Source organism: Aquarana catesbeiana, linkage group LG03 (genome assembly GCF_042186555.1).
Source record: "Aquarana catesbeiana isolate 2022-GZ linkage group LG03, ASM4218655v1, whole genome shotgun sequence".
Classification (NCBI taxonomy): Eukaryota; Metazoa; Chordata; class Amphibia; order Anura; family Ranidae; genus Aquarana; species Aquarana catesbeiana.
Genome location: NC_133326.1, coordinates 130,026,831 through 130,051,526, shown reverse-complemented (window position 1 = coordinate 130,051,526; position 24,696 = coordinate 130,026,831). Strand labels below are relative to the sequence as shown.

General features: G+C 44.3%; 1 protein-coding gene across 4 annotated transcripts in view; it reads right to left on the bottom strand.

Moving 5' to 3' along the window:
* Positions 1-24,696, bottom strand: part of SHANK3 (SH3 and multiple ankyrin repeat domains 3) — a 605,848-nt gene that overhangs the window by 261,830 nt on the left and 319,322 nt on the right. For all 4 annotated transcript variants that reach the window (XM_073619226.1, XM_073619225.1, XM_073619228.1 and 1 more), the window contains exon 10: positions 3,472-3,549. In XM_073619226.1, the coding sequence (XP_073475327.1) occupies positions 3,472-3,549 (78 nt within the window). The remainder of the gene's footprint in view (positions 1-3,471; positions 3,550-24,696) is intronic.

Genomic DNA, 24,696 nt, shown 5'->3' with positions numbered 1-24,696 from the left:
GAAAATTTTGGGTTGTGGAAACAAGGATTGGTGATAAAGCTTCAGAGGACACACATTTTTCCCATGATAACTCTTATGCCCCGTACACACGGTCGGATTTTCCGACCCACAAAGTTTGAGAGCAGGATATAAAATTTTCTGACAACAAAATCCATTGTCGGAATTTCCGATCGTGTGTACACAAATCCGACGGACAAAGTGCCACACATGCTCAGAATAAATAAAGGGATGAAAGCTATTGGCCACTGCCCCGTTTATAGTCCCGACTTACGTGTTTTACGTCACCGCGTTCAGAACGATCGGATTTTGCGACAACTTTGTGTGACCGTGTGTATGCAAGACAAGTTTGAGCCAACATCCGTCGGAAAAAATCCTAGGATTTTGTTGTCGGAATGTCCGAACAAAGTCCGACCGTGTGTACGGGGCATTACAGGAGTGAATTTTCCTTCCTAGAGGTAGATTACTTCTCAATTCCTGTTATCTCCCTCCGCTTTGTAAGTATGAGTTGTATGTATGTCGGATTTTTGTAACTCGGGACTGCCTGTACATTGATACTGCATATTGTGCAGTGACCAGCCCATCTTTAGTTTTTGTAAAGTAAGCCGTTAACACATAAGCCTATCTTTAGCATTGCTGCTAATATAAATTGCCACATTGACACATTGCCAGCCACAGGATCCCTAGCAGCAGTTGGCCATTTGACACCAAACTTGCATTAGTGGATGATTAAGTGTAAATGTTCGGTTAGGGGTGAATTAAGTGTTAATAGAATGATTAAGTGTGGAGGATATTCTGTCACTTTGAAAAACTCTGGGCAGCTGCACTATACATGCAAACCGGTTCTCAGCACTGCTTGCACCAAAAACTACCAGACCCCCTCCTGGTGCTGATAGCATATGGAACACGTGACCAGAGTACTATGCATTCAGTTACAGTAGAAGGATTCAAAGTCTACTCTATGCTCAGCCAGGGGCTTAAAATATCTGTGCTATATCTGTATTGCAATATCTGTGCAATATCATTAAGAAGGACGCTAAAGAAAAGCTCAACCAAACACCCGCTTGTTGCATGGCATGGACATTATGTGAAAACCGTGGAATAAATGTTGTAGATGTACAAACACAAATCTACCATTCTCATTCTTAAGTCAGTTCTCTGTACAGATCTCTTACCCTCTATGCCATATAACTGGAACTGAAATACTTTACAAAATCATGCCTGCTTCAAAATTACTGCAGCACGGATATATAAGTAAACAGTGAATGTGAAATATGATGTTGTGTCCCAACAGATGGTGATAGTAAGGGAGGGGTTTGACACCAGGCTGACAGTAATCCAGATTAATACAGGATAATCTAGATAGGCATAGATTATCTCCTCATCACAGAGACAGCATGGGTGTCCTTGTAACAACCTGGAGTGTTACCCTTTCACCCACACACTCATCATACTATTATTATTATCTGCGCAACAAAACATTCTCTTCCAAGTATAAAATATATTATTCTAGATTTACCAGGAAATTTATTTTTTATTACAATTTAGCAGTGAAAATATATTGGCAACTCCTACACAGACACATGTACTGTATATAAGCATTCTAAGTAATATACATACAGTATCTCACAAAAGTTAGTACACCCCTCACATTTTTGTAAATATTTTATTCTATCTTTTCAAGTGACAACACTGAAGAAATGACACTTTGCTACAATGTAAAGTAGTGAGTGTACAGCTTGTATAACAGTATACATTTGCTGCCTCCTCAAAATAACTCAGCACACAGCCATTAATGTCTAAACCTCTGGCAACAAAAGTGAGTACACTCCTAAGTGAAAATGTCTAAATTGGGCCCATAGTGTCAACATTTTGTGTAGCAACCATTATTTTCCAGTACTGTCTTAACCCTCTTGGGCATGGAGTTCACCAGAGCTTCACAGGTGGCCACTGGAGTCCTCTTCCACTCCTTCATGATGACATCACGGAGCTGGTGGATGGTAGAGATCTCGCGCTCCTCCACCTTCTGTTTCAGGATGCCCCACAGATGCTCAATAGAGTTTAGGTCTGGAGACATGCTTGGCCAGTCCATTATCTTCTTCTTTACCCTCAGCTTCTTTAGCAAGGCAGTGGTAGTTTTGGAGGTGTGTGTTGGGGTCATTATCATGTTGGAATACTGCCCTGTGGCCCAGTCTCTGAAGGGAGGGGATCATGCTCTGCTTCAGTATGTCACAGTACATGTTGGCATTCATGGTTCCCTCAATGAACTGTAGCACCCCAGTGTCGGCAGCACTCATGCAGCCCCAGACCATGACACTCTCACCACCATTCTTGACTGTAGACAAGACACACTTGCCTTTGTACTCCTCACCTCGTTGCCGCCACACATGCTTGACACCATCTGAACCATATAAGTTTATCTTGGTCTCATCAGACCACAGGGCATGGTTCCAGTAATCCATGTCCTTAGTCTGCTTGTCTTCAGCAAACTGTTTGTGGGCTTTCTTGTGCATCATCTTTATAAGAGGCTTCCTTCTGGGATGACAGCCATGCAGACCAATTTGATGCAGTGTGCGACATATAGTCTGAGCATTGACAGGCTGACCCCCACCCCTTCAACCTCTGCAGAAATGCTGGCAGCACTCATACGTCTATTTCCCAAAGACAACCTCTGGATATGACACTGAGAACGTGCACTCAACTTCTTTGGTCGACCATGGCGAGGCCTGTTCTGAGTGGAACCTGTCCTGTTAAATCGCTGTATGGTCTTGGCCGCCATGCTGCAGCTCAGTTTTTGGGTCTTGGCAATCTTCTTATAGCCTAGGCCATCTTTATGTAGTGCAACCATTCTTTTTTTCAGATCCTCAGAGAATTTTTTGCCATGAGGTGCCATGTTGAACTTCCAGTGACCAGTATGAGAGAGTGAGAGCGATAACACCAAATTTAACACACCTGCTCCCCATTCACACCTGAGACCTTGTAATAGTCACATGACACCGGGGAGGGAAAATGGCTAATCGGGCCCAATTTGGACATTTTCACTTAGGGGTGTACTCACTTTTGTTGCCAGCGGTTTAGACATTAATGGCTGTGTGTTGAGTTATTTTGAGGGGACAGTAAATTGACACTGTTATACAAGCTGTACACTCACTACTTTACATTGTAGCAAAGTGTAATTTCTTCAGTGTTGTCACATGAAAAGATATAATAAAATATTTACAAAAATGTGAGGGGTGTACTCACTTTTGTGAGATACTGTACATAATGTATACATGTGACTTATCCAATATCTAAGGCACATTCAGGAAGAGAGAACACCACAACTTTTGCAGCTGTACAGACATTACCAACATTTTCAAACGGTTTCCTTCCCAGTGCAAATGCCAATAATCCTAATATACAGCAGTTTTCAAACTCAGCTGAAGTTTGTATGAGGTTAGGTACACCTATGAGGTTAGGAATACCTGCCCTTACCTGGAACGCTGTTTGGTTGTTAAAGTTCCGAATTTCTTTACTTGCTCCACGGAAAAGAAGAACCCGAGCGCAGCTCTCCTATGAGGAGTAGACAAAGAAAGAGTCAGTTTAGGACAAACACTACTGCCTACTGGCTTCATTTACAAGGGAGTCTGAAAGGAAAGCTTATTGTTGTCTTTTTAGAAATGGTTTGAAAAAAAAAGAATTTATTTTGACAATTCAGACAGTTTTTCTTTCAGACATTAAGATAACAGATGCACAATATTTACCTTGAATCATAATGATTTCATTTTAAAAACATTATAACATTGAGGTACTGCTAACACAGGGGATTCCCACTCTGTGTGAGTTGTACTGTACAAATTTACAGAACACTAGACAGAAACACATTCCCAGTCTGCTGATTGGATATTGATTGATCCTTTCTGTTCTCTCAGCACCTACAGACTGCCGTAGAGTTTTTGTTGGCTGCTTGTTCTGGGCCTCCATCTCTCCAGTGGCAGAGTACTCAATGAGCCAAGTTCAAGAGCAATTCTTTGGTCCCCCATTTAACTACTTGCTAAAAAAAAACATTTACTGTGTGCTGATTGACAGCTAGATAAAAGTAAGCCTTATTCACTTCTATGTGACAGTGGAAGAGGATCCAGCACCATCTGGAATGTTCTCCCCAGGGGTATTTTGCCAGGTGCATCACCAGACACATTTTGGCAGGCTCCAGGAAAATAAGCCCTGCACAACCTGCCCTCTCTCCTGATCCAACCCAACGCCCCCCCCCCCAGTGTTCCTGGGCTTACCTTACCCTGCTATGAGCTGAGGAATAACGTTTGGGGAATCACAATAGAAAGTATGAGTTCACTGCTTTCCCCTAAGCTGAATAAACCCAGAAGCCCTCAGCTTTGAGCACTTTCGGGTTCAGAGCTGTCAAATCCTTGGAGCAGCAATGGGTAAGACGGGACTTGGTGTCCCTCATCTGCATTGCAATGCAGCTGCTCCTATGTAAAATAATACTTGCAAATAGTCTGCAAGTCTAATTGAGGAAATACAATGTAATAACTGTTACGCTGTATTTACTCTTTCATTTATATGTAGAGAAAAGGCGTGATCATTGACCTGCATGTGACATCAGGTAAAACAACCTTACAAGTAAAAATTAAATAAAATGTTAGTTCTATTTAACTGCATAATGACCCTTAGTTAATCAGCCCTAAAAAACTTAGCTATTTTTTTTCCTGCTGAATGTTTCCAATTGTTTTCCAAATGGGACAAATTACTTCTATCTTACAATGGTAAGCTTGTTGATGTCTGATTCCTACACTCTGTCCTAGACAAGTGTCGAATGTAACCCTGTACCATACCATTACCCTGAATGTGGACTCTTACCCCATGGGTGGCCTGAGTAACCAAATGTTTTTTGTTTTTTGTATATTTTCATTTTGTTTTTTATTTGTGACTTTGACTTGTTTACCTGTTTTTGTAAACATTAGTAAATCTCTAATAAATACTGAATACAAAAAAAGGGACAAATTATAGAATAAAATATTAGGATGTTTGGTTTTCATGTAAAATTATTTTCTTGGAGTACATCATAGCACACAGAGCACTTCATATTCCTGACTACTTGGTAATGTTTCCACCTTCAGGTTAATGGCCAAAAAAACAGGAATTCTCTGCCCAGGCATAACCTCTCTCAGCTTAGCTAAGGCTCAGTTTTGTAGCAAGCAATGAGGAAAGAGGGTGGAGGGATCCCTATGTGATTTACTCTTAGAAAAGGATTTTACAGGTAAAGCAAAAATCTTAATTTCCTAAAGATACTGTACATCACAGGATACAGGGCACTTCATATTCAGCAATACTTGGGATGTCCCAAAGCACCAAACATGGCCGAGGGGTGGCCAATGCAGAAGCAAGGCCAATAGGCCTAAAACCCAAAACAGACACGGGGGAACCCCATTATAAAACTGGCTGCAAAGTCCCCTGACCCAAAACTGACATCCGCAGATGTATGTACACTTACGTGGTAAAACATGTGCAGAGATGGCCAGTTAGCTGCCTTACTAATGTGAATAACAGAAGCTGGATGCTGAATTGCCCAGGAAGCACTGACTGCATCCACCTAAAAATAGTGGTTTGAGAGGCATCCTGACCCTTTCAAGGACCCTGAGCTAGAACAAACATGGACTCGACAGGGACTGTCTATATAAAGCAATAGTCTTCAAATAAATTTGAAGAGCTCAAAAAACAACGAAAAAGTAAAGCATCTTATCCTTAGGATTAGGACAAACAAATGACAACAATGTCCTAATTCAGCTGGAAGGAAGAAACCCCCTTAATTAGAAAAAGAGGACTGAGGCCTCAGTACCATCTGGTGAGGAACCAGGAATGGTTTCTTGCAGAAAGGTGCAGTCAACTCCAATACCCTGCATGTCAAAGTAATTGCACCCAAAATACAACCTTGCAACAAGGGGCCGTAAAGGTAGAATAATCTGTATGAAACCCTGTAAAAAGCTTTTAATGAGAAATCAGATGCTATAGGTCTTTGACACAGAATGACCAAGGCCGAGATTTGCCCTTTGATGACATTTAAAGCCAGACATCTTCACACCAGACTGGAGAAAGGCCAACATATGTACCATGACATAGAGTCATGGATTAAATAAGGCCTGCATGTTGGTACACCTCCCTGGAGGTTGAGTTTCTTGCTCCCTAAGGAGCGGGTCACTGGAACAGGAGCCAACACCTTGGTAAACAATCTTGGGGCCCTAGACAGGCCAAAAGGCAGTGCTACAAACAATACAAAGTGGTGATCCTCCAATGTAAATGAGGATGGCCTCTTGATTTACTACTTAAAGTGAAGCTTTAATGACCAACACTTGAGCCATAGGATCCTTCTCATGTGGACAGATGTGGTGGCCACCCAGAAAAGCTGCATTATACAGTCTTCCAAGGCATCCACTGAGAAACCCAATGCTTTTGGAAAATCTTCCAAGAACTGCCAGATTGCAGGATCCCCTGGGTCTGCTTCTCTGGAATGGACCATATGCATTACCCAGGCTTGCTAAACTCCATCCACAGGCTACCAAAGAGGAGGTTACCCTAAGGAGGGCCTCTAATGATTTATGTGTGGCATCCTTGAAGACCGGGACCTCATTCACCAGGATCCTCAGGGTCATATTCAAGTAGGAAGAAGCAAGAGATCTACATAACTTGTGGAATTTCTCCTTCATGGGGAACTGCTGAGCCCAATTGGCATAGATCACTTCCTGCACAACAGAGTGTAGAGGAAAAGATGGCTATAGGAGAAGAGGACTCCAGAAGTGGGAACCTCAGGTTAGTTTGTACTGTGATGACATAATTGCAGATGAAAGCTGTGCTGGTACATCCCTTTTGAACACCACTACTGCAGTTTGTAGCATTGCATGCGAAATCCAGCCTGCATTACACCAATGCACAAGGAACACTCTTTGAAAAGATTGCCACATGCTTCAAACCTTTTTCAGAGGCACTCTGCAGTCAATGCTAAAGGGTCGGAAGGTCTAGTCTTCACCTCTCACAGTAAGTACACTCCATAGGACCTTTAGAGACTAGACTTTTGCAGGGATTGCTGCCTTGGACCTGTAAAGCACCCTACCAGCATGGTCACTACATACATAGCACCCTATAGATTGCGGCCAGCAGGATCCAGCACTAAACGGTAGCTTCCCAACATCCCTTCTCTTGCATGAGGGTCCAGCTACAGTCCCTTTTGACCTTCTAGCCATAGGCTACCTTAGCAAGGGTAGTCAGAATAGGCCAGAAATCACCAATCACATAAAGGTGGTAGCATAACCCAAGTAGTCATGAGTATGAAGTGCCCTTATTTTTTTCATATTGTTACAACTTTTTGCTGATAGACTGTGTGGAAAATAAAATAATTTTTGCAAGACAATATTGCCAAAATATAGTCTTATTTGCCCCAAATAAAAAAATATGTATTATTTCATTATCTTAATTTGTTACAAAGTTGTGGCATAAGTAATCTACACATGTAATATTCAGGTGCCAGAGCTAAAGTGGTTAAATGGAATTTTACTCAAATATTGTTACATTTATGTTAAAAGGCTTGCAGCAAAACAGCTTGCCAGTTATATTCTGCAGAGACCACGTGACTGACCACCAGTGGGCCAGTGAAGCTCCTTTTTGTCAAGTTTTTACTACAATTTTATTACCTACCGGTACAAGACCTTAAAGACTTATTGACTAACTGTTATGCCCTCAAATATACTGATGCTTTGTAAATATACTGGGCTGGGCAAAAAAAAAAAAAAACATATATATATATATACTTTTTGAATATGCTTTACAAATAAAGAAATAGAGTAAACAAAGCATTTCAAAATTTCCAGAACATTAAAGGTTAGATAATGAGAAAGCCCAATAGGTGTGGCTCGCTTTACAGCTTCTTTTGCAGGGCCAGATCCAGCTGGTCTGATGTGGGGTTGCATTAAAAAATGTCAACAGAGCAGAGAATGAGAGATCAGCAGGGCAGTGTACAGGGGTCAGCAGGGCAGAGAATGGGTGGGCAGCAGAGAGATTACAGGGATCAGCAGGATGGAGAACAGGAGTCAGTATGGCAGAGAACGGGAAATTAGCGGGGGGTTTAGAGGGGTCAGTATGGCAGTGTACAGGGAGTCAGCAGGACAGAGGACATATAATAGGTTCCTAAAGGCAAACTTAGCCATCAAACAGTATAAGCACTATATAAGCATTAACAATTCTCATTACAAGTAATCTGCCTGACTTTACAATTTAAAAGTCAAGACAGCATCACAAAATGTGAGCAAGACTAGGATTATGAAAGACATAGAGCACATAGAGCACACACAAAATACTAATTATTGTGCCACAACTGACAGTCTCAGTCTCACAGACACAAATGAACCTCTGGACAAAGGAAATTTTTTTTAACAAAATGTTTCCATTAAATGTGTTTTTATGCACAGAAAAATGATATTTTTGTCTTAGGTGGCCATACTTGGATCAAAATTGATTCAGTTCAGCAGGGACCTTGTGAGTTTCGATCCATGGTCCAGGTCTATGTATGGCATAATGTAAAAAGTACAGAGGACAGGCGTAAGTAACATACAAAACAACATACAGAGTGCAGCAGTCAGGATGAGAGCCACATTCACATCAGAGTCCTCCCTCACATCAAATTCCACCACCTTACAACAGAGTCTGCAGAGTCCCCCCTTACATTAGAGTCCGTAAAATAATCTCTTACATCAGAGTCCCACCTCACAGCAGAGTGCCCCCTTACATCAGAGTCTGTTGGAGTCCCCTCTTACATCAGAATCTGGCGGAGTTCCCCCTTACACCAGAGCCTGGCGGAGTCCCCCCTTACACCAGAGCCTGGTGGAGTCCCCCCTTACACTAGAGCCTGGCGGAGTCCCCCCTTACATCAGAATCTGGCAGAGTCTCCCCTTACATTGGAGTCTGGCGGAGTCCCCTCTTACATCAGAATCTAACGTAGTCTCCCCTTACATCAGAGCCTGGCTGAGTCCCCCCTTACATCAGAATCTAGTGGAGTGCCCCCTTACATCAGAGCCTGGCTGAGTCCCCCCTTACATCAGAATCTAATGTAGTCTCCCCTTACATCAGAGCCTGGCTGAGTCCCCCCTTACATCAGAATCTAGCGGAGTGCCCCCTTACATCAGAGCCTGGCTGAGTCCCCCCTTACATCAGAATCTAGTGGAGTCCCCCATTACATCAGAGCCTGGCGGAGTTCCTCTTACATCAGAGCCTGGTAGAGAACCCCCTTACAACAAAAGCTGGCAGAGTTCCCCTTACATCAGAGCCTGGTAGAGTCTCCCCTTACATCAGAATCTGGCTGAGTCTCCCCTTACGTCAGAGCCTGGTGGAGTCCGCCCTTACATCAGAGCCCGGTGAAGTCCGCCCTTATATCAGAGCCTGGCTGAGTACCTCCTTACATCAGAGCCGGTGAAGTTCCCCCTTACATCAGAGCCCGGCTGAGTACCTCCTTAGATCAGAGCCTAGCTGAGTCCCCCCCTTACATCAGAATCTGGCTGAGTTCTCCCTTACATCAGAATCTGGCTGAGTCCTCCCTCACATCAAATTCCACCACCTTACAACAGAGTCTGCAGAGTCCCCCCTTACATTAGAGTCCGTAAAATAATCTCTTACATCAGAGTTCCACCTCACAGCAGAGTGCCCCCTTACATCAGAGTCTGTTGGAGTCCCCTCTTACATCAGAATCTGGCGGAGTTCCCCCTTACACCAGAGCCTGGCGGAGTCCCCCCTTACACCAGAGCCTGGCGGAGTCCCCCCTTACACTAGAGCCTGGCGGAGTCCCCCCTTACATCAGAATCTGGCAGAGTCACCCCTTACATTGGAGTCTGGCGGAGTCCCCTCTTATATCAGAATCTAACGTAGTCTCCCCTTACATCAGAGCCTGGCTGAGTCCCCCCTTACATCAGAATCTAGCGGAGTCCCCCCTTACATCAGAGCCTGGCTGAGTCCCCCCTTACATCAGAATCTAGTGGAGTCCCCCATTACATCAGAGCCTGGCGGAGTTCCTCTTACATCAGAGCCTGGTAGAGTCCCCCCTTACAACAAAAGCTGGCAGAGTTCCCCTTACATCAGAACCTGGTAGAGTCTCCCCTTACATCAGAATCTGGCTGAGTCTCCCCTTACATCAGAACCTGGTGGAGTCCGCCCTTACATCAGAGCCCGGTGAAGTCCGCCCTTATATCAGAGCCTGGCTGAGTACCTCCTTACATCAGAGCCCGGTGAAGTTCCCCCTTACATCAGAGCCCGGCTGAGTACCTCCTTAGATCAGAGCCTAGCTGAGTCCCCCCCTTACATCAGAATCTGGCTGAGTTCTCCCTTACATCAGAATCTGGCTGAGTTCTCCCTTACATCAGAATCTGGCTGAGTTCTCCCTTACATCAGAATCTGTCATGGTCCCCCTTACACCAGAGTTCAGTTGTCCCTAAGTGCTAGATAGGGGAGAGGAGGGAGGGAGATAGTCATAGTGCAGAGCTCACTCACCCCAGGCTGGGCTCTGCAGGCACAGACATCGGCATCATCAATCATACAGCCAGATGGATCTGCCACCTGCAGTGCTTCAAATTTTGAGCTCACACCTCTTTCTCAGGCACAGCACTGGCCAGGGATGGGAGTGTGGGCGGGGCAGACACAGAGGTATGGGAGGAGGTGGAGAAAATCAATATCTCTCTTCTCTCCTGTCCAGTGTGTGCAGGAAGGGGGGAGGAGTGTGCTAGCTGGCTATGGGGAGAATGCTAAAGACACTCCGCCATCACAGGTGCATCAAGCCCCGCCCTGACAGCTTCTTCTGATCGACAGCTGGCAACTCTGCCCATGCACACTATGCATGTAGTTAGGTTTTGCTTAGGGGGGCGCAATTGAAATCTGGGGGGGGGGGGGGCCACATCAGCACCCCCCTAGATCTGCCCATGTTCTTTTGTCTGAATAAAACCCTAAAGTGATTGGAAGGTCTCGTTTTTTTTCCTATAAAAATAACAAACATGTTACCTACTCTGTGCAGTGGACTTGCACAGAGCAGCCCAGATCCTCCTCTTCTTGGGTCTCTCTTCTGTGCTCCTGCCCCCTCCCTCCTGTTCAGTGCCCCCACATCAAGCAGCTTGCTATAGGGGCACCCGAGCCAAGTCACAGCTCCCTGTGTCCATTCAGACATGGAGCCCCGCCCCCTCTTCTCTCCTGATTGGCTAGCTGACTTTGATTGACAGGAGGGAGAATCTTGGAGGGCTGACACACTCGTGGACATCGCTGGACAGAGAGGGACCTCAAGTAAGTGTTAGGGGGGCTGAGAGGGGCTGCTGCCCACCGAAGGCTTTTTATCTTAATGCATAGAATGCATTAAGATAAAAAAACCTTCTGCCTTTACAACCACTTTAAGACTCAGACATTACTGCTCACATGAGTTCTGTAAACAGTGGTCTTCTTTTAGCACAGCTGAAAGTGATACAATGCTTCACATGTGAAAAGAAGCCTAGATCTCCACCTGCTGGCTGGATAGAATACCATTTACTATTACTGAATATAGTTAAAGTAATTGTAAAGTCTTTCGGGGGTTATACCGGGATGATGCCCGCAGCTGCAGGCATCATACCGGTACCGTTTTTTAGAGCCAGCGATCGGCTTTCCAGGGATAACAACCGATGTGGCTAAAAGATGCTCGGCTGTTATACCGGAGAAGCGGGAGAGGACGTCCCCCCCTCCCGCCACCTCCGCCGCCCTGCGCCCCCCCCCCCCCAAAGCACCTTGTCCCCATGTTGATGAGGACAAGGGCCTCTTCCCGACAACCCTGGCCGTTGGTTGTCGGGGTCTGCGGGCGGGGGCTTATCGGAATCTGGGAGCCCCCTTTAATAAGGGGGCCCCCAGATCCCGGCCCCCCACCCTATGTAAATGAGTATGGGGTACATGGTACCCCTACCCATTTACCTAGGAAAAAAGTGTAAGTAATAAAACACACTACACAGGTTTTTAAAATATTTTATTAAACAGCTCCGGGGGGGGGGATCTTCCTCCGGCTTCGGGGGTCTTCTTCCGGCTTCGGGGGTCCCTCCGCTTCATCTTCTCCCGGCATCCGGTTGGTTCTTCTCCGCTCTCCGGCCTCTTCTCCCGGTGTCGCAGGTCTTCGGCCGGCCCCTCCGCTGTCTTCATGTAGCTCTATTGCGAGCGGAGGTCCGGACTTCTGGGCTTCTTGGCTTCTTGGCTTCTCTTCTCTTCTCTTCTCCCAGATGTTGACACGACGCTCTCTCCGGCTGGACTGGTCTCTGAGGGCTGCGTTGTGACTTATATAGGCGGAGACCCCGCCCCCATATGATGTCACAGTCCCTGGGCATGCTGGGACTGTGACGTTTTAGGGGGCGTGGTCGACCACGCCCCCTAAAACGTCACAGTCCCAGCATGCCCAGGGACTGTGACATCATATGGGGGCGGGGTCTCCGCCTATATAAGTCACAACGCAGCCCTCAGAGACCAGTCCAGCCGGAGAGAGCGTCGTGTCAACATCTGGGAGAAGAGAAGAGAAGAGAAGAGAAGAGAAGCCAAGAAGCCAAGAAGCCCAGAAGTCCGGACCTCCGCTCGCAATAGAGCTACATGAAGACAGCGGAGGGGCCGGCCGAAGACCTGCGACACCGGGAGAAGAGGCCGGAGAGCGGAGAAGAACCAACCGGACACCGGGAGAAGATGAAGCGGAGGGACCCCCGAAGCCGGAAGAAGACCCCCGAAGCCGGAGGAAGATCCCCCCCCCCGGAGCTGTTTAATAAAATATTTTAAAAACCTGTGTAGTGTGTTTTATTACTTACACTTTTTTCCTAGGTAAATGGGTAGGGGTACCATGTACCCCATACTCATTTACATAGGGTGGGGGGCCGGGATCTGGGGGCCCCCTTATTAAAGGGGGCTCCCAGATTCCGATAAGCCCCCGCCCGCAGACCCCGACAACCAACGGCCAGGGTTGTCGGGAAGAGGCCCTTGTCCTCATCAACATGGGGACAAGGTGCTTTGGGGGGGGGGCGCAGGGCGCCCCCCTCCCCCAAAGCACCCACCCCCCATGTTGAGGGCATGCGGCTTGGTACGGTTCAGGAGGGGGGGGCGCTCGCTCGTCCCCGCCCCCTTTCCTGACCGGCCAGGCTGCGTGCTCGGATCGGGGTCTGGTATGGATTTTAGGGGGACCCCACGCCGTTTTTTCGGCGTAGCGGGGTTCCCCTTTATAATCCATACCAGACCTAAGGGCCTGGTATGCCCCGCGACGGGGCTAGTAAGGTGTCAATCTCGCCGATAAAAGCGGCAAGATTGACATCCTTTTCTAGTCCCGTCGCACCTGAGTCACGTTCAAAATGAACGGACTTGTCCGTGTGTGGGCAAGTCCGTTCATTCTGAAAGTCCGCCGGAACTCCGGCGAAAGTCCGTCGGAAAGACGGGCGGACTTAGCCCGCCGGAAAGTCCCGGCGTGTGTGGGCAAGTCCGTCCGTTTTAAAGTCCGGCGCACCTGGCGGACAAAGTCCGTCGGAAAGTGTGCCGGACCAAGTAGGATAGAAAGTCCGCTCGTGTGTACGCGGCATAAGTCATGAAAGGGTTATACTTACCTGCTCTGTGCAGTTGGTTTTGCACAGAGCAGTCTGGATCCTCCTCTTCTCGGGTCCCTCTTCACTGCTCCTGGCCCCTCCCTCCTGTTGAGTGCCCCCACAACAAGCAGCTTGCTATGGGGGCAGCCGAGCTGAGCTTCAATTCAGTGTGTCCAGTCAGACACGGAGCCCGACCCAGCCCCGTCCCCTCTCTCCTCTGATTGGCTAACTGACTCAGCCAATCAAAAGGCGAGTCCCGGACGGCTAAGACACTCGTGGACATCACTGGAGAGAGATGGGGCTCAGGTAAGTATTAGGGGGTGCTGGGGAGGCTGCTATACACAGAAGGTTAAAACCTTCTGCCTTTACAACACCTTTAAAGTGGTTCTAAATTCTAAATATTCTTTTACCTTAATTAATTCTCTGCACTTCCTGTTTTCACAGGAGAAACTGAGAGTACTGTTCCCCTCACAAACAAAGGCCATAGGCTCCTGCTGCTGTTGTTCAAACACCAGTGCCTCCTTAGCACCCCGGCTTGCTGAAGGAGGCACCAGGAGGAGACATTGCCAGCGGAGGCCTGCCAGAAGAGGAGGAAAATGGCATTTCTGTGCAATATCACTGCACTGAGCAGGTAAGCATACCTCCCAACTTTCTGAAATGGGAATGAGGGACACCTATTAGCAAATGTATGTAGGCATAAGACACACCCCCTGCCACACCCCGTTAAAGAAGAACTGTTCAAAAAAATGATTCATTAAAGTGATTATAACAGTTCTTTTTTTTTTTTTAAATAACAAACATGTCATACTTACCTGCTCTGTGCAAGGGTTTTGCACAGAGTGGTCCCTATCCTCCTTTTCTGGGGTTCACCAGCAGCGCTGCTGGCTCCTCCTCTTTAATGAGTGCTGCCACGGAGAGCCGCATTCCATGGGGGCACCTGCGTGGGCACGCTCCCAAGTCCTGCTGCTTCATCCATTGACAGACAGCAGGACTCGGCCCCACCCCCAGCTCCCAAGTCACTGGATTTGATTGACAGCAGTGGGAGCCAATGGCTATCCAATGAGGACCCGGGACAGTTCAGGTAAGAAAAAGGGGGGCTCTGGGGGGCAGCTGCAGCACAGCACATAGAATGCATTAAGGTTAAAAACCATGAGACTTCACAACTCCTTTAAACCTACAAGTGCTTTTTCTTTAACCACTACTATTTCTTTATACTGGCTTTTAAAATTTACAAATGCAGCAATTCAGAAATTGGATGAAAGGTTTAGCACTGGGAAATACTTTTTGAAAGCTAAAAAGTGAATTTTTCGTACAACTATATAGATCAGACTAAAATAAGGGAAAAATGAGGAGGAAAGAGGGAATTTGTTCCAAATCAGGGACAGTTGGGAGCTATGGGTAAGTATTATTTATTTTTAACTTAAAAAAAATAAACCTTTAATATCATGTTAAACTCCAGAGTCATTTTCAAATGGGAACATTAATTCAGCAATATATTTATTACTATTTAAAATACAGAATTGAGACAGCACAAAATTTTATCATACTTACCAATAATTTTCCTTTCCTGGTGCCAATCCATGACACCATATTGCAACTTATACTGTATGCTGTCATGTTGGCACCAGGAAAACAGCAAAATGTATCATACTTACCCATAATTCTTCTTTCCTGACACCAATTCATGGCATCAAACATGTGGTTTTATGCTGCCATGTTGGCGTCAGGAAAGATTTTCTTTTGGTGGTATTTGGTCTTTCAAGAGTTATTTAACTTTTTATATATTTTAAAGGGAAAATGTATTTTCAATTTTTTTTATAATTTGATAAGTGATAATTTTGACAAGTGTTATTGCAGCAATCAAGTGGTAATTTTCTGTAATTTTTTTTTTTTTTTGGTACCATGATATCAATAAGGACATTTTGGGTGCAAAGCATAGCAAAGTTATTTACAAATTAAATAAGGCCATTTGTGCTTTTAGCAAAGTTATTTACAAGTGAAATAAGAGCATTTGTGTTTTTAGCGAAGTTATTTACAAATGAAAAAAGGGTATTTGTTTATTTTTTTTTTTATCACGTAACGTACAAATAGTAATAATAATAAAAAAAAGATAAAGAGCAAAAACAACAAACAGAATACATTTTTCCTAATTTGGTGTAAAAAATAGCTTAGAAGAGCAGGGGGACAAAAAAAAGAACACAAAGTAGCTGCTCCTTGAGTAGTGCCCTAAAAACTACAATGTACTCATTTTTTTTTCAATCTGAAAAGCACTGAGCAAAAACTCCTGATTGGAGCTGTAACAGCTGCCAATAGTTGCACTGCTACGCAGATCAGGACCCTGATTGTCATACTGACAGCAGATGCCAGCGGTTACATGCAAGGGTTGGGAGTTATCTAAAGGAGAAGTACAGCCAAAGCTTCTATGGCTGTACTTCTATAGATCACAGGAGTGTAGTTCGAACTGCACTCCTGTGACCTGTTTTCAGCTGACAGCGGGTTACGTCAAAGAGCCAGTCCAGGCTGGGGAAAGATCATGACTATATGGAGGATCCACCCAAGAGCCTTGACTGATACCTGGCTCAGCCTCTCAGTGATGCGCTCAAAGCCTGAGCCAGCCTCTCCCACTGATAGTCACCAGCTCTCTGCTCACGGAGCAGTGAGAACTGAGCTTTCAGCAGTGTTTGATCGCTCGGCTCTCAGTCTCTTAGAGCCTATGAGGGACAGATGCAGCATTGGACCGATGCAGCACCCACCTAGGTAATGGTTTCCAAAAAGAATACGAAACTTTTCTTTTAAAGTGATTCTAAAGGCTAATGGTTTTTTACCTTCATGCATTCTGTGTGCTGCCCCCCCCCCCCAATACTTACCTCTTGATCCAGCCATCTGCATGGGAGTCTCAGCTGTCCTGGGTCTCTTTCTCTTCATTGGCTGAGACACAGCAGCAGGAGTCATTGGCTCCCACTACTGTCAATCACAGCTAGTGAGCCAATGAGGAAAGTGTGGGGGCTTGCCATTAGGGGCACTGGTCACGGGGGAGGAGCCAGGAGCACCAGAGGGGAACCCGAAGAGGAGGATCGGGGCTGCTCTATGTAAAACTACTGCATAGAGCAAGTAGGTATAACATGTTTGTTATTAAAAAATATATATATATATACTTTTAATACCACTTTAAGGACATGTGAGGTATGTCCTAGGTCCTTAAAGGGGTTGTAAACACTTGAGGCTTTTCACCTATGCATTAAGGTAAGGTAAGGTAAGGTAAAACCTCCTGTCATGCAGCAGCCCGCTAGAGCCCCCCTTTTACTTACCTGAGCGCAGTCTTTCCCACAACGGGGACGAGCACACCAGCTCCAGCCAGTGTCTCGGGTCCTGATTAGATAGATTGATAGCAGCACAGTCATTGGCTCCCGCTGCTGTCAATCAAATCCAATGACGTGGTGGCTGGGGGGCGGGGCTGAGTCCTGCTGTCTGTGTCAATAGAAGCAGCAGCAGGACACGGGAGCGTGCCCGCATGAGTGCCCCGAGGGAGAGCAGCTCTCCAACAGGGCACTCGAGAAAAGGAGGAGCCAAGAGCGCTGCTGAGGGACCCCAGATGAGGAGGATTGGGGCCACTCTGTGTAAAACCAACTGCACAGAGGAGGTAAGTATAACATGTTTGTTTTTTGTTTTTTTAACCACTTGCCAACCAGCTCCTATAGATATACGACGGCAATGTGACCGTCCTGCGAATCGCCATACCCGTACTGAGGCTCCTTTAAGAGCCATAGCAGGCACGCTGCACGGCGGGGGACCCGATGCACGATTGTGGGCACGAGAGCCAGAACGGGGATTTGTGTATGTAAACACACATTGCTCGTTCTGACAGGAGAGAAGAGACATATCTGCTGTTCGTAGTAATTGCGAACATCGATATGTCTCCTCCCCCAGTTAGTCCCATCCCCCCACAGTTATTCCCTAAAGAACACATTAAACCCCTTGATCGCCCCCTAGTGTTAACCCCTTCCCTACCACTGACATTTATGCAGTAATCAGTGAATTTTTATAGCACTTGTCGCTGTATAACTGTCAATAGTCCCAAAAAAGTGTCAAAAGTGTCCAATCTGTTCAACGTCACAGTCCCGCTAAAAATTGCAGATCACCACCATTACGAGTAAAAAAAATTAAAATGCCATAAAAATTCCATAAATCTATCCCCTATTTTGTAGAAGCTATAACTTTTGCGCAAACCAATCAATATATGCTTACTGCATTTTTTTTTACCAAAAATATGTAGAAGAATATATATTGGCCTAAACTGATGAAGAAATTTGTTTTTAACATTTTTTTTTTTTTTTGGGATATTTATTATAGCAAAAAGTAAAAAATATATTTTTTTTTTTCAAAATTGTCTGACTTTTTTGTTTATAGTGCAAGAAATAAAAACCGCAAAGATGATCAAATACCACCAAAAGAAAGCTCTATTTGTGGGAAAAAAAGGACGTCAATTTTATTTGGGTACAACGTCGCACGACCGCGCAATTGTCAGTTAAAGCGTCGCAGTGCCGTATCACAAAAAATGTGCTGGTCATTACAGGGGCAAATCCTTCCGGGGCTGAAGTGGTAAAAACCGAAGCTGTAGTTATCCTTTAAATGGTTGATATGCAATATTTTCTAATTACCTGACTAAAAGAAAAAGAAGTTTGAAGACAATATTTTTTTAGCCAAGACTACAATAAATAAAGAATGAAAACATGTACAAAACCGTTATAATTTCCATTTAACAAAAGTAGTTGCCAATCTATAGAGAATAATGGCTGTTTCTATTCCTAACTTTATGAATGTGGCCCAGAGGTGTCAGGTCAATCATTCTGTATGGCTGGGGCCTGTGCATGGTACTTTAGAAGCAGCCAGCAAGTTGAACAATGAGGATGTTGTTCATGCCTTGTAATAGCAATAAAGTTGATAAAAAAAAAAAGTTAAAGGTGTTAAAAAAAAAAAAGTTTAATAAAAAAATAACAAAATTAAAAAATTTTAAGCGCCCCTGTTTGCCCATTATCACGCACAAATGCAAACGTGCATGTAGGTCCCGCATACATATGTAAAAGGCGATTGCACCACAAATGTGAGGTATCGCCGTGAACGTCAGAGCAACAGCAATAACTTTAGTACCAGACTTCCTGTTTAACACTAAACTGGTAACTTGTAAAGGCTTTTAAAGCATTGCCTATGAAGATTTTTAGGTACTGAAATTTGGTGCAATTCCACGGGCGAATGCAATTTTAAAGCATGACATGTGTATCTATTTACTCGGTGTAGCATCATTCTTTATATCTTACCAAACAATTGGGTATTATATTGTGTTTTTGTACATTAAAATTCATTAAAGTGTATTTTTTTTTTTTAAACATTGTGTTTGAAAAGCTGCTACGCAAATATAGTGTGACATAAAAATATGTAACTCCCACAATTTTATTCTCTAGGGCAGTGTTTCTCAACTTTTTTTCAGTCAAAGCACCCTTTAAAATTATGGACATTTCAAGGTACCATTTGAAATTATGGGCAGTCTCAAGGCACCCTTTAACCACTTCAGCTCCGGAAGATTTTACCCCCTTCTTGAACAGAGCACTTTTTGCGATTCGGCATGGCGTTGCTTTAACTGACAATTGTGCGATCGTGCGACGTGGCTCCCAAACAAAATTGACGTCCTTTTTTTCCCACAAATAGAGCTTTCTTTTGGTGGTATTTGATCACCTCTGCAGTTTTTATTTACAAAAAAAGAGCGACAATTTTGAAAAAAAAAACGCATTATTTTTAACTTTTTGCTATAATAAATATCCCCCAAAAATATATAAAAAATAATAATTTTTCCTCTGTTTAGAGTGATATGTATTCTTCTACATATTTTTTTTTTTAACAGAAAAGTTTTTATTCATCTCCAACGGGAGACAGGTTTCCATGTACGATACAATTATAAACATAAAAACGTTATATAATAACGTAAATTACATCATGATTTAAGGCATAGTAGTATAGAGATTAATTACATGTGTTTCCTAGTATATTGTGTCAGGAATAAATCCGCTGTGAGAGAGATGTTAGGGCTATCTCTATCCAAAAAAAAGGATATTTTACATGTACAGGGGGTCCCCTAGTTACAAACATCCGACTTACAAACGACTCCTACTTACAAACGGAGGGAGACAACAGGAAGTGAGAGCAAATCTACCCCTAGGAAGGGAAATTCACTCCTGTAAGAGCTATTATGGGAAAAAGGTACCTCCACTGATGCTTTATCACTAATCCTTGTTTCCACAACAACCCAAAATTTTCAAAATCCAATTGTCATTGGGACAGAAAGGGAGGTGAAATCTTCTGAACAGGGGCACACACAGCAAAACAAATGTTACAGGGGTGTTAACCCTTCCCTATGCTATCCAGAAAGCTTAAAAATAGTTTTTTTGGCTGGAGCTACACTTAAAAAAAGGACCTGTTCCGACTTACAAACAGATTCAACTTAAGAACAAACCTACAGTCCCTAACTTGTTTGTAACCCGGGGACCCCCTGTATACATATTCATACAATATCGCAGATATACTTACAGTAATAGCATTGAGGGGGTTCCCTTGGGGGGTGAGGGGGGGGGGACCTGTACCAAGACCTCTTCACAGTCAGTTTGAGATAAGATGGGGACCTTGTGTTGGTAATGGTTTTTAGTTTTTGGCCCAAGCACCCCATATCTTCTCAAAATTTTTAGGGCATTTACGGCTGTTAGCTTATAGAGGGGGAGGGTAGAGTCTATGAGAGCTCTCCACTGTGGGGGCTCAGGCTGCCTCCATTTAGTTAAGATGGCCTTCCTGGCATAAAATGAGGCACAGAAAATTAGTAGTCTTTTGTGTGTGTTTGTGGTGATAGTATCACAAATGCCGAGGAGGAGGACATGAGGGTCAAGTCCAATGGTTAAGTTGCCAACTGAGTTGATGTTCTGTATTCTTCTACATATTTTTGGTAAAAAAAAAATCGCATTAACCGTATATTGATTGGTTTGCGCAAAAGTTATAGCGTCTACAAAATAGGGGATATGGCATTTTTATTTTTATTTTTTTTTATTAGTAATGGGGGCGATCTGCGATTTTTATCATGACTGCGACATTTTAGCGGACACATCGGACACTTTAGACACTATTTTGGGACCATTGTCATTTATACAGCGATCAGTGCTATAACAATGCACTGCTTGCTGTGTAAATGACACTGGCAGTGAAGGGGTTAACCACTAGGGGGGCGATGACGGGTTTATGTGTGTCCTAGGGAGTGATTCTAACTGTGGGGGGATGGGCTACTAGTCACATGACAACGATCACTGCTCCCGATGACAGGGAGCAGTGATCTCTGTCATATCACAAGACAGAACGGGGAAGTGCCTTGTTTACATAGGCACTTCCCCGTTCTGAGGCTCCATTACACGATTTCCGGGAGACCGGTGGACTCGACCTCCAGTGGCGCGCGCGCGTGCCTGCTATCCCCGGCTCTTAAAGGGGACGTACAGGTACGCCCATTTGCCAACCGCTGCCATTGTGCCGACGTATATCGGCGTGCAGCGGTCGGCAAGTGGTTAAAATTATGGATAGCCCTGAGGCACCCCATTCAAAAATGTAAAAAGCTATTCTAATAATTTTACATAATGCATCAACATCCACACACGTAGGACACCCCAAATTAGACGTGATTTATTCATCCAAATCTAATACACTTTTGCACACTGGACTAGTATTCCAATGTTTCTCTTCTTCCTCAGTTTTTTGCCATCACTCAGCTAATGTGACCCCAGCACTGACAGAGAGGGACAGCGGAGAATCAAACAATGATGCTATGCAGATGACCGACATCCTCCTTATCAACCGATGATGTCATCGATTGTTAGGATGCTGGTGGCTAGCAGTTCGTAATGGTACACAATGAAAACCTGTGGCTTTGTGTAAATAAAAGACAGGCTTGATCCATCTGCTGCTTTGTATATGATTTTTGGGCACTTTGTAGGCATTTTGCCAATACACCTCTGGAGAAACCTCAAGGCACCAGGGTGCCTGGACAAAATGCCTAAAAATTGGTCAAAAATCTTGAGGTTTCTCCAGGGTGCCTTGGCAAAATGCCTAAAAATTGCCCAAAAATCATATATAAAGCAGCAGGTGGATCAAGCCTGCCTTTTATTTACACAGGCACTGAAGTTGTATGAGAAGGCCTGGCTCAAAGTTTCTTCTCTAATTCATCCCAAAGGTGGTCTATCGGGTTGAGGTCAGGATTCTATGCAGGCCAGTCAAGTTTCTCCACCCCAGACTCACTCATCCATGTCTTTATGGACCTTGCTTTATGCACTGGTTCAAATCATTTGGTGGAGGGGGGATTATGGTGTGGGTTTTTTTCATTTTCTCCAGGGGTTGGGCTTGGCTCCTTAGTTCCAGTGAAGGGAACTCTTAAGGCGTCAGCATACCAAGACATTTTGGAAAATGTCATGCTCCCAACTTTGTGGGAACAGTTTGGGGATGGCCCCTTCCTGTTCCAACATGAGTGCACACCAGTGCACAAAGCAAGGTCCTTAAAGACATGGATGAGCGAGTTTGGGGTTTGACTGGCCTGCATAGAGTCCTGACCTCGACCCGATAGAATATCTTTGGGAAGAATTAGAGTGGAGACTGCAAACCAGTCCTTCTCGTCCAACATAAGTGCCTGACCTCACAAACGCGCCTCCTGAAAGAATGGTCAAACATTCCCATAGACACACGCCTAAAACTTGTGGACCGCCTTCCCAGAAGAGTTGAAGCTGTTATAGCTGCAAAGGGTGGGCAAACTCAATATTGAACCCTTCGGGCTAAGACTGGGATGCCATTAAAGTTCAACCATTTGCTTCTGCAGCTGTCAATTACAGCTAGTAAGCAGAGAACGGTGGGTGGGGCTGAGCTGTGCTCTGTATGCCAATGGACACACAGAGCGCGGCTCAGGATTGAGCCAACACAAGTGGCTCCATAGCAAGTTGCTTGCTATGGGGGCACTCAGCAGAAGAGCTGGCAGGAGATCCCAGAAGCAGAGGATTAGGGCTGCTCTGTGCAAAATGATTGCAGGTAAATATAACATGTTTGTTATTTTATTTTTGTTATTTGGGTTACAATCACTTTAAGTTATGCTGTATGTATGAAAACAAGTAAGCGATAAACAGATGTTTGCCTGCAAAAGTGGAAATACACTTTAAACCAGGAAAAGAAAAACCACAGTATGCAACGGTAAACACTGTTAGTATTTTGTAGTATACTTTTCTCATACACTGCCGAAACTTGGCCAAGGTTCATGGTTTATTATAAACTCCAAACAATATGTAAAATTGTAAAAGGCTTTTATTATCCCTTAGAAAACTGAATGGGTTAAGTTCTGAGGCTATGTGTGCTCAAATGAACAAAGTCTTCCCCTGCCAGGGAACATAAAGAAACAATGCCAAAGTGAGCCGTCTCTGTTACCTGGTGTACACTGGAAGCTCTGTTTCTCCATGAGATCCCCAGAAGTGTTGTATCAGCGGCATCCACAAGAGATTAGAAGAGCCCCAGGCAGGACAACACTGATGAGATAACTGGAAGTTAAGTCACGGCCCAGACTGGCTCTCAAGGCAGAAATCCATCCTAGGTGATTGGAAATACTGTATCCCTACCATATATTTCTTTCAGCACTGAATCTATTAGAAACTTTCTTTTCAGAGCCCTTCACAATCTGGCAGCAAATAACTATGGAACCATTAGATAGATGGTTTCAATATTTGAAGATGCCATCTGAGACAAGATCTTCACCTTACAGGTAACACTCCTGCATCTTATTCCTATATTAGTGAAACCAAATTTAAGGGGAGGTATGGAATACCTATTAAACTGAGCAGGCTGTCACTTTGATTCTAATGTAATCACTGCCTAAAACACTTAGCATTAAAAAGAGTACATCCTTGAAATTTTACAGTCCCAATCAATTTATAATTAAATTTAATTTCATTTAGATTAAAATAGCACTCCAGTCAAATCTGTATTACTGTCTGTATCCTCACTAAGGAGAGTTCTCTTTACTTGTGTCAAGGACAGGAAGTACAAGATTACCTCTGATGGGCACACAAAGGTGTAAAAGCACTATTATTAGTATAAAAAAATACTTCTCAGATATTTAAGGACAAAAAAAAAGTACAAAGCGGCAAAGAGGAGGGGTCAGTGTCAGCATTCCAACATTACAAGGAAAGCAATAAGAAGTGTAAGAACGCAATGAGTGGCACATTGCGGAGGAGAGTAAAAATAATCCCAAGAATTTTTAAAAATATATTAACAGTAAAAAGGCGAGGTTGGAACACATAGGCCCCATAAAGGACGAGGAAGGGAAGGTGGTTACAGATGACAAGGAGAAGGCAGCTGTACTAAATGCATTCTTCTCCTCAATCATCACACAGGAAAGGGGGTGGTATAACAATCATGACTGTATTGTTAGCAACATGCCACAGCATCTACTCTTGTAGCTAACAGAGGCCGGAGTCCAGAAAGGATTATAGAAGCTCAACATAAATAAATCACCAGATGGCTTACACCTAAGAGTAACTAAAAAACTCAGTCAGGTTATAGTCAGACCACTATCTAATCTTCATAGACAGCATACTGACAGGACTGGTACCAGCTGATTGACGAAAGGCCCATGTGGTACCAATATTCAAAAAAGGGAAGAGATTCATTCCAGGGAAATATAGGCTTGTCAGTCTAATGTCGGTAGTTTGTAAACTATTTGAGGGGATGATAAGAAACCATATCCAAGAATTTGCTGTAATTAGCTGTAATCGGCATGGGTTTACAAAAGATCGTTCTTGCCAAACCAACCTATTAACATTCTACAAAGAAGTGAGCTGCCACCTGGACAAAGGTAAGCCGGTGGATGTGGTGTATCTGGATTTTGCAAAAGCATTTGATACAGTCCCCCACAAACACTTAATCTACAAGCTGGGGTCTGCAGGCAATGCATGGCCCATAAGGTTTGTTCTTGGATAGAAAACTGGCTACAGGGGCGTGTCCAAAGGTTTGTGATAAATAACGTATACTCAAAATGGTCTAAAGTGAATAGTGGGGT